The sequence below is a fragment of the Pongo abelii genome, chromosome 2 (genome assembly GCF_028885655.2).
Source record: "Pongo abelii isolate AG06213 chromosome 2, NHGRI_mPonAbe1-v2.0_pri, whole genome shotgun sequence".
NCBI lineage: Eukaryota > Metazoa > Chordata > Mammalia > Primates > Hominidae > Pongo > Pongo abelii.
Genome location: NC_085928.1, coordinates 16,618,310 through 16,633,738, shown reverse-complemented (window position 1 = coordinate 16,633,738; position 15,429 = coordinate 16,618,310). Strand labels below are relative to the sequence as shown.

Below are 15,429 nucleotides of genomic sequence, written 5' to 3'. Positions count from 1 at the left end.
TTGAACCTGGGAGGCGGAGGTTGCAGGGAGGCGGAGGTTGCAGGGAGCTAAGATCATGCCACCGCACTCCAGCCTGGCCAACAACAGTGAAACTCTGTCTCAAAAAACAAAAATAAATAAATAAATAAAAATAAAAGCAGGAACCAATACTCATCTCTGTACCCAGGTAGTATCTATCTATGCTTTGGATAAAGCATGTATTTTATAGTTGTAAAACTTCACTGAACCCCTTGATCAACACTTGAATTCTTGGCCATCATAAGAAATATTACATATGAAAATGTTGTTCCTTCAAAATTGGATATTGTTTATACTTAAGATTTCTCATCACCTGTAGCAGTGTGCGACTGTGATACAGGATAGATTCTTTCCATTCCAAGAAAAGGATTAAGACGCTTTTCCCGCTGAAGGGGAAAGACCACTTTGGTAATAGCATTAGTGATTCTTCTCCATTCTAATATCAAGCCTGGTAAAGGATGTAATGCCTTTAATTTATTTAAAACATCCTGCCAAAAAAACATAAGGTAAGATTGAATTCTTGTCCAAATTCCATGGCAAGCTAGAATCTCTTTTCTGTAAATAATACAGTCTCAAAATTAAATTTGAGAGTAATATCTACAACTCAAAACTATTACTTGGGGTTTTTTTTTAAACCACCATATTGATAAAACTATAACTACAGTTTATAAAATGGAAATGTGGTAATACTGAGCAGTATCAATTTAAAACTACCTTTTTCAAAAAAATAAATGAATTGTCAGTTTAACAAAGTAACTGCCTCCCCACACCCCACCAAAAGTTTATTTTACATCATCTGTTTTCTTTATGCATTTTCCTCCTTCGCTCCTCACATGACTGGAAGTATCCCAGTTGTTTTTGTGCTTGCCCGGATACTTATATGGTTTCCTTATCAAGGTAATCAGGAGACATTTATTTTTAAAACTGAATTTTTCATACTATAGACTTTCAGTGAACTATTAAGGAACAGAAACTTGTGAGTAAAAGGGCCAGTGAGATTAAATTAAAAATTGTGCTATAGCCTGGAGCTAAGGAAACTTCCTAGGAGCAGACAAATCATAGATAATGGTATAAGGACCACAATTCTACATAACAGCAACTTGGACAGCTATGTGGCTATATTTTCTACCCTATTTTTCCCCTGAAACATCTGTAAAAATGCAAAATTAAGCCCTTTATCTCTTCTCTCCCACTAATGCATAGTTCCCATGGATTATGATTAACAATTGTACTTTGAAATTAGCAGATTAAATTCTTAAATCAGGGCCTGGTGCAGTGGCTCATGCCTGTAATCCCAGCACGTTGGGAGGCTGAGGCGGGAGGATCCCTTGAGGTCAGGAGTTCAAGACCAGCCTGGCCAACATGGTGAAACCCAGACTCCACTAAAAATACAAAAATTAGCCGGGCATGGTGGTACACCTTTATAAACCTTTACACCATTTTAATGATAGGAAGGAAGGACACAACGGCTAACTTAGATTATGATTCGGATTTTCCATGTTAGAATATCTCCACAGAATTTGTGGGCTACCAAACCACAAACCAATGTGTTAATTTATATCTGGGTAAATTCAAATGGTAGGCTAAGATGTTGATTTCAACAGCATTCTTTCTAGACACTAAAATGTTAAAAGCAGTTTAGGTTCTGCTCTGCTCTGTGACTGCCCCAAAGAGCACCTTACTAGTGCTGAACTGTCTTCCCAGCCTTAGCTTGCGTCCATTGTCAATCCCTCTTCTGGTAGAACCCAGAGTCTTCTTGCTGCCTTGGTTTTTCATCTCTCCATTTGGGGGCAACTTCAATTCCAAAAATAAAACCTGCAAGAAATTAATGTCTCTTTAGTCAAGAATGAAACTTGCAAGGATTATCATTCAGAAAATATTTTAAGTTATTTTAGAAAACAATCTCTATAGTTCAACATGGATTGAAATAATGTTTCTGTGGATAATTTGGAATTACCATATTTAATAAATGATGGCAATCAAAATTTATATGTCAGGTAGTCTATCCATACTCTAATTAGACACTATCAGATTAATTAATACTAACACAAGTCCTTTTTTTTTTTTTTTGAGACAGGATCTCACTGTTACCCAGGCCAGAGTGTAGTGGTGTGATCACAGCTCACTATAGCCTTCACTTCCTGGGCTCAAGTGATCCTCCCACCTCAGCCTCCCGAGTAGCTAGGGCCACAGGCATGCACCACCATGCCCAGCTAATTTTTGTATCTTTGGTAGAGACAGGATTTTGCCATGTTGGCCAGGGTGGTCTCAAACTCCTAAGCTCAAGCAATCCACCTGCTTCAGCCTCCCAAAGTGGTGGGGCTATAGGCATGAGCCACCATACACAGCCAGCTTTTAAGCAGTCAGGAACACAGGCATGTATATGCGCTGTGCTGAGCAACTGGCAAACAAGTTATTGACATTGAGACTTATTGCTCTAAGAATTTGTGAGCTCTCCTAAATGAGGCTGCTCAATCAGTTAAGCCCCATAGATCAACATGGAAGCTTACATGGCTATTGTCTCATTACAAAAATCAGAAAACACTAAAGTAGGAAGGGGTCTGAAAAGTCATCTAGTCCCACCACCACAATGCTGGGCCCTGATAGTCCCCAGGCACAAAAAGTTAGGAGAAGGTGGCCAATACAATGTGGCAATAATGAATGCTAGAGAGGGCCAGTAGCACCCACTGAAGACACCAGGACCGTGCTGTGCGGGAGGTGGAAGACCCCATGTAACACAAGCTCAGATTAGAGGGGATGAAACTAGGGCAATTCAGAACATTATCTATTATACCTAATCATTCACTTATATACTTTGAGTGGGTTTTAGTGAACCTTGGATTATTTTCCCAGTAATAATTCTAAAAATTGAAACTATTTGTGTAAGTACAAGAATTTTTCCCACAAGTTGAGCCAGGGGTAGAAGGGAAGATAATCCCTGTGCTTCTCTAGAATAGTAATGAGGACAGAAACAATGATCTGGTTCCAGTTTGAACTAGGGTTTTAGGAATGAAAGGTACTGAGGCTTACTACAGATGTCAGTAACTATTTAGCCCAAGAACTGTGTTACACAGATATGAACATATGCATGTATAGGGATTAGGGTTGCCACATATACCAAATAAAATTACAAAATGCCCAGTTAAATTTGAGTTGCATGGGGCATACTTATACTAAATTGTTATCCATTGTTTACCTGATTTTATTGACAAATTATAGTTGTATACATTCATGGGGTACAAGATGATGTTTTGATGTAAGTATACAATGTGGTGTGATTAAATTAAGCTGATTAACATATTGATCACCACACTTATCATTTTTTATCGTAAGACATTTGAAATTTACTCTTAGTTACTTTGAAATATATAATACATTACTATTGACTGTAGTCACCCTTGTGTACAATAAATATTAGAATCGATTCCTCCTGTTTATCTGAAACTTTGTACCCTTTGATAAACAACTCCCCATTCCCCTATCCAAAACTTTATACCCTTTGATTAGCAACTCCCCATTTGCCCGCTCCCTACTCCCCCAGCCTCTGGTAACAACTGTTCCACTTTCTACTTCGAGGAGTTCAACTTCATTGGATTCCACATATAGTGAGATCATCTGAAACATATGGTACTTATCTTTCTGTAACTGCCTTATTTCACTTAGCATAATGTCCTTCAGGTTCATCTATGTTTTCAAAAATTACAGGATGAAATACAAATTTCAAACTGGATGTGCCATATTTTATCAGGCAACCCTAGTATAGGTATCAAAGGGTACATGAATGGCAGTATAGGAGAAAAAAACCAAGCAACTGGATAGGAAAAATAAAACACTATTAAAGTAACAATAAAGCAGCAAACCCAGGAAGAGAGACCCATTATGATTAAAGACAACACAAAGATCTCAAGTTACATATTTAGAAGTTCTTTAGCCTAAGCATTTTTTTTTTTTTTTTTTTTGGTGAAGCTTTCAGAATTAACTGTGAAACTTCACATACAAATTACGTTCCAGGTAACTGCCATTTTGACATGCAGGACTAAGAAGCCAATACTATCAAAGGCCCTTTACTCTTAGTCCAGGATTTGCTCGAGGCCTGTAGCTTACATGCTTTCAGGCCCATCTGAATCACAAAGGCAGCAATTCCTGCCTTTGCCCCAAACCTACTTGTGCTGAAACAGAGATTCTATATTTTCTATAAGTTGCCTATGTAATTTTATGTGCAGTCAGCTAGGTATTGGCTTGGGGATTTGAAAAGCAGATACCAAAAAGAAAAAAAAGGCACCACTGAATTCAACACATGAATAAGAGAAACCAAGTTCCTCATTTTCTTTTAAATGTGTTAACGAAGGAACAGAAAATCAAATACTGCATGTTCTCACTTATAAGTGGAAGCTAAATGATGAGAATTCACGAGCACAAAAATCCCTTTTTCATTTAATTCAGAAAAATATCCAGTTTCCTATGCTATAGAAAGATGTTAGGGCAAGCAAGGAAGGGGTAAGGGCTCATGAAATTACTAACTTCCTGGAGAAATAGCTATGCTGTCATGCAACCACCAGTACCAATCATTTCTTCAACAAATACTTAGTGAGTCCCTCCTCTGTTCCAGGCAAATCTCCTTCTCAAGGAGCTTACACTCTAGAAGTCCTCTTTATTACCTTCCTTTATTTGTAAATTAAATACAGATATAATTTACAAATTAGATGCTAGAATATTCTCAAAGCAACCTGGTTAACTGGCTGTTTCATTTTACTGACCTCTGGTGTTCAGGTAAATACACACACACACACACACACATATACACACACACACACATATACACACACACACAATCATTTTAACTCTAAAAATTATGTATCTATATCCCTAGCCCCATGATACAACCTCAGCAATGTCATCTGAACTGGTGAAAGAAAAACTGTGGCCAGCTAGTTGATAGGCCTGGGTCTCAATTGCATCCAGCTTGGCTTGCATTATATGTTTCTGACTTTCACATTCTGCAGTACTAAAGCCGATTCCATTTAGTTCTAGCAAGGACAAGCAGTACTGAGAGGGCATTTCCACCTTACGGAAAACATCTGGAAGAGAAAAGAAAATTAAAACGTTAATTCATTGGCTAAGTGGCTAGATCAGCAGCCTTACCTAAACTATACAGAATTCATCTAGGAAAATCCAGAAATGTTACCAAGGTATCCTTCAGGAGCCAGTCTCCCGAGCAGCATCCTCAAGCCAACAATGAAAGGTGGAAAAGTACAGGCTAGTTTAGCACTGGACAACTATCCTTGTCTCTGCAGAGAGTAGAAGAGTTGGCAATCTTGTGACTAGTCTGGATTACAAGAGACTGTATTTCCCCTAAGATGTTTCTGCTTCTACTCTTAGCAGGAGCATAACAATCAACCTTATTCTGAAATCCAAAATGCTCCAAAATCTGAAACTTTCTGAGCACTGACATGACACCACAAGTAGGACATTCCATACCTGACTTTACGTGACAGGGCACAGTCAAAACGCAGGTGTACAACACAAAGTTTATTCAGCGTCTCTAAAGGAAAAAAGCCCCTCCTTGCCCCATTCAGCTTCAATATATCTTTTCTGCCAGACAACCACAGACTGCCTACATGAGTGACTGACACAGTGATACCTTTGCTTTCTGATGGTTCAGTGTACACAATTTTATTTTGTGCACAAAATTATTAAATACATTGTATAAAATTATCTTTAGGCTATGTCTATAGGATATATGAATTCTACATTTAGACTTGGGTCTCATCCCCAAGATATCTCATTATATATATGCAAATATTCCAAAATCCAAAAAAATCTGAAATGTAATACACTTCTGGTCCCACATTTTGGATAAGGCAGACTTAACTTATATATTAAAGGCCCTGCAAAGACAACTATTTAATTTTATTTTAAGTGAAAGTCCCAAACTTATTTGACCATTAAACCCTTTTTTCATATAATACTTATTAACATCTTGAAAAGAAAGCATCCATGGAATGTACTATAGGAAATGCTGTCCTAAATCATTAAGAAAGAATCCCTAAGACTTCAGCTTCCAGTATTGAGTCACTAGGAATCTGAGCAACCCTGGCCCACCCTCCCCAGCTCCACACAAACATTATTTGAGGCACTCCTGGTCTCAATTAGCATGAGAAATCTCCAGGGACACCTGTAACCACCACGAAAAGCAAAGAAACAAATGAGAGTTACTGGCCTCTAACTACCTGCAGAAGGTATGAGGCCGTCAGAGCCTGGCTTTAGAAGCCTGGAACTAGTGGAGAAATTCATGTTACTTGAGACTAGAGAAATAATGAACTTGGGTCAGAACAGGAACGATCAGAGAAGCACAAAGTAAGAGTGGCAGGAAGCTAGCCTGCATCCATAGCCATTAGGAAGGAGCAAGGTTGTTATGGGAATGGAGTCCCATAGCAAAAAAAGTTAAGGGGATATAGATCCTTGAAACAACAACAGGATGAGGAGCTGAGTCTCAGACTCCTGTTCTGAAACAAAACTCTCAAAGGCTACTGCGGTCCTTGGGTGCAGGGTAGTGTGGTACCCAGCAGAGGCAGGAGCAAAACCTTTCTAAGGGAAGATTTCCCCCACGTAAGTCCTGCAGGGATCCTTGATCATCATAAATCCTGTATGAACTCACAAAAAATATGAAAAATACAAGACAGCAAAGAAATGTGAATAGGACTCAGAAGAAACAACCAAGAAGAAATTTAGATCCCCAAAATTGCAGATAAGGACTAGTTAGAATATTGCACAACTGTGAATGAACTACTTACAAAACAAAAAGTGACTAGAAACAAAATAAAATAGTAGGAAAATAGAGAACAAGTGTATCAATAATCAAATAAGCAGAAACACATCAAGAATCACAATTGGCAAATTTGTAAAAAAAAAAAAAAAAAAAAAATGTTAAGCCTGAAAAATAAACGAGCTATACTTTGTTTATAAGACATGTCTGAAGATAGGAACCTAGAAAGGTTAAAAGGGATAGAAAAAAGCTACATGAAGTAATATTAAGAGAAAGCTGATGTTGCCATATTCATATAAGAAAACAGACTAAGAATAAAAATCATTATTTGTAATACAGATGGTCATAATACAATAATAGAAGGTTTAATTCACCAGGAAGACAAATCAATTTTAAACACACACCCCCCTAATAAAATGGCCTCAAAACAAAGTTAAAATTGATTGAATCACAGGGAAAATTAGACATAGAATATTTTAAAAACAACTTTGACTTAACAGACATATAAAATTGTGCATCCAGAATTAGAGTACACATTCTTTCGTGTGCACATAGAGCATTTACACAATAGTTCAGGTTTTAGATAATGAATCATTCGCTAAAAATTTCAAGAATTAGTATTATACAACCATGTACTCTAACTACAACACAATTAAGTTTAAATATCATAAAAATACAAAATAAAAGTTTCTAAATATTTGGGAATTAAAAACCATTCTTCTAAATAATTTGTGAGTGAAAAAATATATTAGAAATCTAAAAATATCTAGCATGATAAGAATATTATCAGGCCAGGAATAGTGGCTCACACCTATGATCCCAGCACTTTGGGAGGCAAAGGCAGGAGGACTGCTTGAGGGCAAGAGTTCGAGACCAGCCTGGGCAACATAGCAAGACCCCCATCTCTACAAAAAAAAAAAGTGTGTGTGTGTGTGTGTATGTGTGTGTGTGTATACACATCAAAACTGTGGAATACAATAAAAGTAGTGCTTTGAGGAAAATTTACAGCCATATATATATATTTTGTGTGTGTGTGTGTGTGTGTGTGTGTGTGTGTGTGTGTGTGTGTGATACAGATCCTTACTCTATTGCCCAGACTGGAGTGCAGTGGCGGAATCTCTGCTCACTGCAACCTCCGCCTCCGGGGTTCGAGTGATTCTTGTGCCTCAGCCTCCCGAGTAGCTGGGATTACAGGTGCATGCAACCACACCCAGCTAATTTTTGCATTTTTAGTAGAGACAGGGTTTCACCATGTTGGCCAGGCTGGTCTCAAACTCCTGGCCTCAAGTGATCCACCCGCCTCAGCCTCCCAGAGTGCTGGGATTACAGGCATGAGCCACTGCACCCAGCTGCCTTATATTCTTAAGTTAGAAAAGAAAAAAAATAATTTGAGAAGTAATGGTTTTAAGGTCAAAGTTATGAATATTGAAAAATGACTATAAAATAAAGTCAGGGGAACTAGAAGAAAATAGATAATATAGATGTGGACAGAAATCAAGGAAATAGAAAACAAAAGTAATAGGAAGAATCAAAGGCAAAGGTTGGTTCTTTGAAAAGACTAGAAAATTGGGAAAACTTCAAGTGACATTAAATAATAATATTATGAAAGAAAAAGAGAATATAACAAATAGACCAGAGATGTAAAAAAGAGAGACTTAGCAATAGCTGTATACCAATAAATTTGAAAATTTAGATGAAACATAAATTCCTTAAAAATATATAGGTTGGGAATGTCACAGTGGAGTAATAAAAAGAAAAAAAAGATTTGGAAAAAAAAATATATATATATAGCTTACCAAATATATTCAAAAAGAAATAACTGAATAATCTTACAGTTATTAAAGAAATCAAAGTTGTAGTTAAAATATCTCTCTATATCAGATGAGAATACCTCCTGGCTAACAGAAAAATTTTAAAAATAAAACATATCTATATCTCTTTCTACAAAGAAATAATTATATTCAAACTAAATCTGATAGCTGTCTACATTCTCTCCAAAAACTTCCCTTATCTCAGTGCACTTCAATTCTTGAATTCTATGAATAAGAAAGCATTAACACTGTACAAAAATGCATTTAATACCTCCTAACCACCCTTTTTTTTTGAGATGGGGTCTCACTATGTGGTCCAGGCTGGTCTCAAACTTCTGGGCCCCAGTGATCCTCCCACCTTAGACTCCTGAGTAGCTGGGACTACAGGCAGGAACCACTGAGCCAGGCTAGCCATACATTTTTGAAAGTGCAGAAAAAAAAAGGGGTTTCAAAAGCACATTGAAATTGTGAAAGTTAAAAATTATAATAATCAACTAACATAATAAGCACCTGCTCTGTGACAAACACTGCCCATATTCACTATCTTATTTAATCCTTAGAACAACTTTATAAGAACCAGACTTACAGTTTTGGTAGTTTGCCCAAAGTCCCTCAGCTCATAAGTGGATAGCCCAGATCCAAACCCTAGTCTGTATGAATTCAACCATCTATTTTCTAGTACCTGTTGATTAGTCAATAAATTCAGTCACTCCTCACAATGAAGCCAAATTTGTTCTACTTCACATCTCTACCATAAGCATCCGTTAAGCTCTCTGTAGTCAGGGTGCTCGATCTGGGCCAGCAGATAACAACGACAATAAATTCATGTTATTTGTCATGAGGGAAAAAAGAGACTCTCATGATTATCCCTTGCTGTGAAAAAACATCTGTTTGTTAATAGTTCCAAAAAGAAAAGAGTTAACTTTTTGAAATCCATTAAGGATGTCTTCTAAGTGTGAATAAAAATCCTTTGATAAAGTTCAAATACAAAATTAGCAACAACTGCACAAATGCGATTTTGTAATTCTCTTCTTCACACAAGGGCCAGAAGTCAGCAAATTATGGTGAAACTAACATTAGTTGCATGTTTTTGTAAAGTGTTATTGGAAGACAGCCATTTGTTTTGGTCTTGTCTACAGCTGCTCTTTTGCTACAATGGCAGAGTTGAGTATTTATGATAGAGATGGTTTAGTTTACAAAGCCAAAAATATTTACTCCCTGGCCTTTTACAGAAAAAAAGCACTAGACAATCCAAAGGTAGGATTTGCATAAATGTGTAATTTACCCATTTTTGATAAAGAGTGGCTAAATCTCTATCTCTAATCTATAACATATAAATGCCAGAAACTTGGTTTTTACCTTGAAGGTTTTCCTTCTGCAACAAAGAGTTGAGCTGATTCATAGAGTTGAAGATGAGAATGGACTCCACAGATGCTCTGTATCGCCCAGAATGCTCACTGCCAACATTTAGCCCCAGGCTTTGAATCCCTTGGCTGGTCTCCATCCCTTCTAGGAGTGGAAGCTCATGAGGAAGAAAATTGGTAACTATGCTGTGAAGAGTCGGCTCCTGAGAATCTGGATCTAGTAACCAGCATGCCACCTGAATGGGATAGCAATGAGAATATTTTCCTGATTTTTTTCAGACACTTTTGTACCTCTAAATGAAAAGGGAAAAAAAGACAGCTCATTTCTAACCTCATTCATTTTCATTTAATATTTATTCAGTGGTCTTCCCAGGAAAGAAGGAAAGAATAATTGTAACAGGACTCATTTTTGGTAGCAACAACAGCAGTAGCTTTCAAAGAAAGAAAAGTTGTAACTATTCCATTACTACAATGCTCAGGCCCATCCAGTTTAGCAGTAGGCTTGAAAAACAAGTGTGTCTCAGCAAACTCAAACCATGTGTCTGAAAATGAAGACGGACTCCTCCACTAAGGCTAATTTGGGCTAAGCTACTGTAATAAAGATGGGCCTGTGAGGTTTTAGGTATATTTAATTCCTTCATCATCAAAAGAAGTGAGGCGCCGGGTGTGGTGGCTGATGCCTGTAATCCCAGCACTTTGGGAGACTGAGGCGGGTTGATCACCTGAGGTCAGAAGTTCAAGATTAGCCTGGTCAACATGGTGAAACCCTGTCTCTACTAAATACACAAAAAATTAGCTGGGCATGGTGGTGGGCACCTGTAATCCCAGCTACTCAGGAGGCTGAGGCAAAAGAATCGCTTGAACCTGGGAGGTGGAGGTTGCAGTGAGCCGAGATCGCACCACTGCACCCCAGCCTGGGCAACAAGAGCAAAACTTCATCTCAAAAAAAAAAAAAAAAGTGACGCATAAATGTTTTACCATTAAAAGTTTATATCCAGAGTTTCAGAAAGCCTCTAGACTTTCCCCTCAGAATGGGGGGGTCTGTCACCAGAACCATCCAATTATTCATTTGATTGCTATTTCCAACTTCCTCAAGAGACTAGGAGTCCTGTAGTTCCTAATACTAGATCAGGCAGATCATTAACTGGATTAGAATAAGTGAATCTAAGCCCTGTTCATAATTCTGACAATTACTTTACTATATGACTCAATTATTTCTTTTGTAGGTTAAGAATAAGGTTTTATAGGGGAATATTGAATGAAATAGTCTGATGTAAAAGTTAACATGTTTCTTAACTAAGTAATCATTATGAAGAGTGCATCATACTTTGCTATTATAAAGGAAAGTTCTCAGGAGCCAGTAAGGGGATTTGCCTCTATGCTAAATGGCCACTAACTACAATTCTTTTTGACATCTTATTCACACTCTTTTCCAATTTTCTGCCTCCACCCTCATGAATATTTAAGACCTCCTGCTATCATACACCTAAATCTGTTCTCATTTCACTTCCAATTTACTATTAGACAGAAAACTTAGGACTTATGACCCAAATTAAATTTTTTAAAAATCTCTGAGGAAAGACATAAACTTTAGGGCTCCAAATTTGTGACATCTCTGTTTTTATCTACACAGAGATATTTGGTGCATGATATTCTATTCTGGGTAGATGACATTATTGAATAAAGAAGTGACTACTCTAAAATACTTAAGCTGCATTATTGATGCTAAGTAAATACCAAGTCATTTAAGAATTAACACTAAAAATGTTGTTTTAAGTATATAAAAATTAAATAAGACATAGAACCTTAGGATCTTCATAACTTTGCTCCAAGGAGATGCCACAAGAAAGAAGAAGAATTTTATAGCTCTGGATGAAGTCATAGATGACAACAGAACATTCTTGATCAGATTCCTTTCGCAAGCAAGATTGAAGGTACCACATCCTGTCTTTCAAAGTCAGGCTTGGATCTAAAGAAGGTGGAACCAAACTGGCACTAATTTCTTTAAAAAAAAAAAAAAGGAAAAAACATTTTTAAGGCAAAAATTACATGCATTCATTTGAAGCAGCAATCTTTAGTAGAAAGACTGAAAAAGACTCAGAAGCCTAAGAGTCTGGTTCCATGTGACAAGTAATTCAGCATCTTATCCAGGTCATATCAGCTATGTAGATGAAGTGCGTCATAATCTAAAAATTATGATTTGGGTTAGAAGAGTTTTAATGCTCTACTTAATTAGGTGGGAGAAAATATTAAACATTAATACTTCTAAAAACAAAATTACATTTGCCAAAATGAGGAGTTAAAGACAGGAAAAGTATTTGGAAATAAATTTTAAAGAGAGATTTAGTATGAACAGATACTATTCTATCCAAAATTAAAAAAAGCTTAAGTAACTACTCACCCCAACATATTTTCCTGCAAAACAACTGAAAATATTTCATGCTTACTAAGGAACAGACACTATACATCATCCTTTAAAATGTTTCCTTATTAATTTTGCTCCTGTCCAAAACCAACCTATCAGCTGGGGTATCCAACAACCACAGTCAGATCACAGGGTGTTTCCAGATTACATCCTTTCCACTCCAAAGACTTCTCCAAAGTTTATATGATTTGACTACTATAGATCTCTAGCTCAACATTCCCTCTAGATGAGTTTCAGACCCATTCAATGGGAGGACAGAAGACTGAAAATAAACTGCCATCGTTTAGTCTTCAAAACCAAACCCTAAAGGTGGCAAGAGAGTCCCTGAGGCTGCACTGCCCCCTCAGAGGAAAAACCCATAGCATGAATAGTGTCGTGTGACAGGCAGGGAGAAGTAAGGAAGTGCTTCTTAAAACACTAATTCTAGTTAATATATGCAATAATGTACATGCCAGCTGCTCTCCAAAAAATTACAATTTTTGCCAGGCACAATGGCTCACGCCTGTAATCCCAACACTTTGGGAGGCCAAGGCGGGTGGATCACCTGAGGTAAGGAGTTCAAGACCCGCCTGACCAACATGGTAAAACCCTGTCTCTACTAAAAAAATACAAAATTAGCCGGCGCGGTGGCACATGCTTGTAATAGCAGCTACTTGGGAGGCTGAGGCAGGAGAATCGCTTGAACCCAGGAGGTGAAGGTTGTAGTGAGCCAAGATCATGCCATTGTACTCCAGCCTGGGCAAAAGAGTGACATTCTGTCTCAAAAAAAAAAAAAAAAATTAAACTCTAAAAATAAATCCTAGGTAAATATCAAGAAATTATTCTCAAAATATAAGATCACTACCCTAATGGATGTTACACTAATTACATAGTGACTTAACCAAATACTCATGACTTACCAGAATGCTTTTGTTCCTTCTGCAGTGAAAAATAGTAGGCATCCCTTCCACCCCAGCATACTGCCAGTCCAACCACCAAGATGTCATCACAACCTTTAATGGGAAATCCATCATCTCTAATAGGAATTTCCTGAGGTGAGCTAGCTAAGTAAAACAAAAGTGAAATAGTTAAAAATCTCTAAAAATAAAGACATTACATAAATTGTTAAAACAATTATAATTAAAAACCTATCTTTGATAGGCAAAATTTCCAGATCTTAAAATATGCATTTGGATAGTCATTTTAAGTATAAGTAAGATCTTTCTAGGCTTCCCATCAATTAAGATAGCTGTGACTACGAAAAAGCTACCAAAGATTTGTTAAAATAAATCTATAATGATTAATGTCAAGAAAGGGAGGCTGCATTTCAAATTTTATAACTCAAACAAAATTACAGATCATTTGCATACTACAAATATTTTGCAGCAAATTCAGCAATTCTTAGCTAAGAAACTCCAGAAAAATAAAGACTATTATTCCTTAGTGAAGAAACATAATTTTGTATCGAGAGTCAACATTTTTTCCTAAAATAATGTATCTCCAATTTTATAAAGGTCAAGAATCAATCTGTCTTATTGATAATTATATCCCTAGTAGCAGGAAAATAACTGGCACATAGGAACTTAGTACATATTTATTAAATTTAGGTGAACTTTTTTATCCCTCTAGCCTCTATTATATAGCCTGATACAGAAAATGTGCTCAATTTTGTTTGTTACATCAAAAATGGAAAGTGCTATTCAACACTAAAAGTACATAAAAGTTGTGGTTAACACATCTGCTCCATGAATTGAAAATCAGACAAATACTCAAACCTTCATGAACAAATTAATTCATAAAATAGCAAGGTTTAATAAATCTAATCAAACACCTGATTTCCACAGCTGACTACAACTGGTCCCCACAATCCAGATGGCAGAGCTCATGCAATAAGACAGGAATATACATAGCCTTACTTGACCAAAAGGTTCAACTCTCTCAAAACCTGGAAGAGCTCCACAAGGTTTTGGAAGCAACATTTCAGTATACAATTCATGACTATCATGGAGGTCTAAGTTCTACTCAAGATAAATCTTGGAAAATGTAGCTAATGTACACTGTGAAGAACAAAGTTCCTATTAGCAATGTAATTTTGTAATTACATAAGCAAACAAGGATATTACAATTTAATAGAAAATAATTTATGAGGCCGGGCATGGTGGCTCACGCCTGTAATCCCAGCACTCTGGGAGGCCGAGGTGGGTGGATCACGAGGTCAGGGGATTGAGACCATCCTGGCTAACACGGTGAAACCCCATCTGTACTAAAATACAAAATAAAAAAATTAGCCAGGCATGGTGGCATACACCTGTAGTCCCAGCTACTCAAGAGGCTGAGGCAGGAGAATTGCTTGAACCCGAGAGGCAGAGGTTGCAGTGAGCAGAGGTTGCAGTGAGCCGAGATCATGCCACTGCACTCCAGCCTGGCCAACAGCGAGATTCTGTCTAAATAATAATAATAATAATAATAATAATAATAATAATAATAATAATAATTCATGAGGCTGGGCGCAGTGGCTCACGCCGGTAATCCCAGCACTTTGAAAGGCTAACACAGGTGGATCACTTGAGGTCCGGAGTTTGAGACCACCCTGGACAACATGGTGAAACCCCATCTCTACTAAAAATACAGAAATTAGCTGGGCATGGTGCACATGCCTGTACTTCTAGCTGCTTGGGAGGCTGAGGCAGGAGAATCGCTTGAACTCAGAAAGTGGAGGTTGCAGTGAGCGAAGATCAAGATCACACCACTGCACTCCAGCCTGGGCAACTGAACAAGACAAAGAAAGAGGAAAGAAAGAGAGAAAGAGAGACAGAGAGAGAGAGAGAGAAAGAGAGAAAGAAAGAAAAGAAAAGAAAGAAAGGAGAAAAAGAAAAAAGAAAAGAATTCATGAGCCCTGGTGATTAATAAAAACCATTATGTTACAACATTAATATACCATAAAAGAAATGTCACATTCATATTCAAAATACATATTATCTTTATTTTTGTAAACTTTTATTCTAATATATATTACATGCACCTCTTATACTGGAGGGCAACTACCATTAATTAATTTAGGTATGC

At 37.1% G+C, this 15,429-nt stretch overlaps 1 protein-coding gene across 8 annotated transcripts in view; it reads right to left on the bottom strand.

The window, feature by feature from the left end:
* Positions 1–15,429, bottom strand: part of POLQ (DNA polymerase theta) — a 123,058-nt gene that overhangs the window by 41,370 nt on the left and 66,259 nt on the right. For 5 of the 8 annotated variants that reach the window (XR_008523573.2, XM_024245112.3, XM_002813240.6 and 2 more), the window contains 6 exons: positions 13,284–13,427; positions 11,765–11,961; positions 9,955–10,195; positions 4,903–5,096; positions 1,696–1,833; positions 332–506 (listed from right to left, as the gene is read on the bottom strand). Coding sequence is in view for 7 of the 8 variants with exons in the window: in XM_024245112.3 (XP_024100880.3) it covers positions 332–506; positions 1,696–1,833; positions 4,903–5,096; positions 9,955–10,195; positions 11,765–11,961; positions 13,284–13,427 (1,089 nt within the window). In the remaining variant the exon portion in view is untranslated. Of the gene's footprint in view, positions 1–331; positions 507–1,695; positions 1,834–4,902; positions 5,097–9,954; positions 10,196–11,764; positions 11,962–13,283; positions 13,428–15,429 lie in introns of those variants that run through there. The other 3 variants (XM_054551426.2, XM_054551423.2, XM_054551427.2) reach the window with 3 other exon arrangements.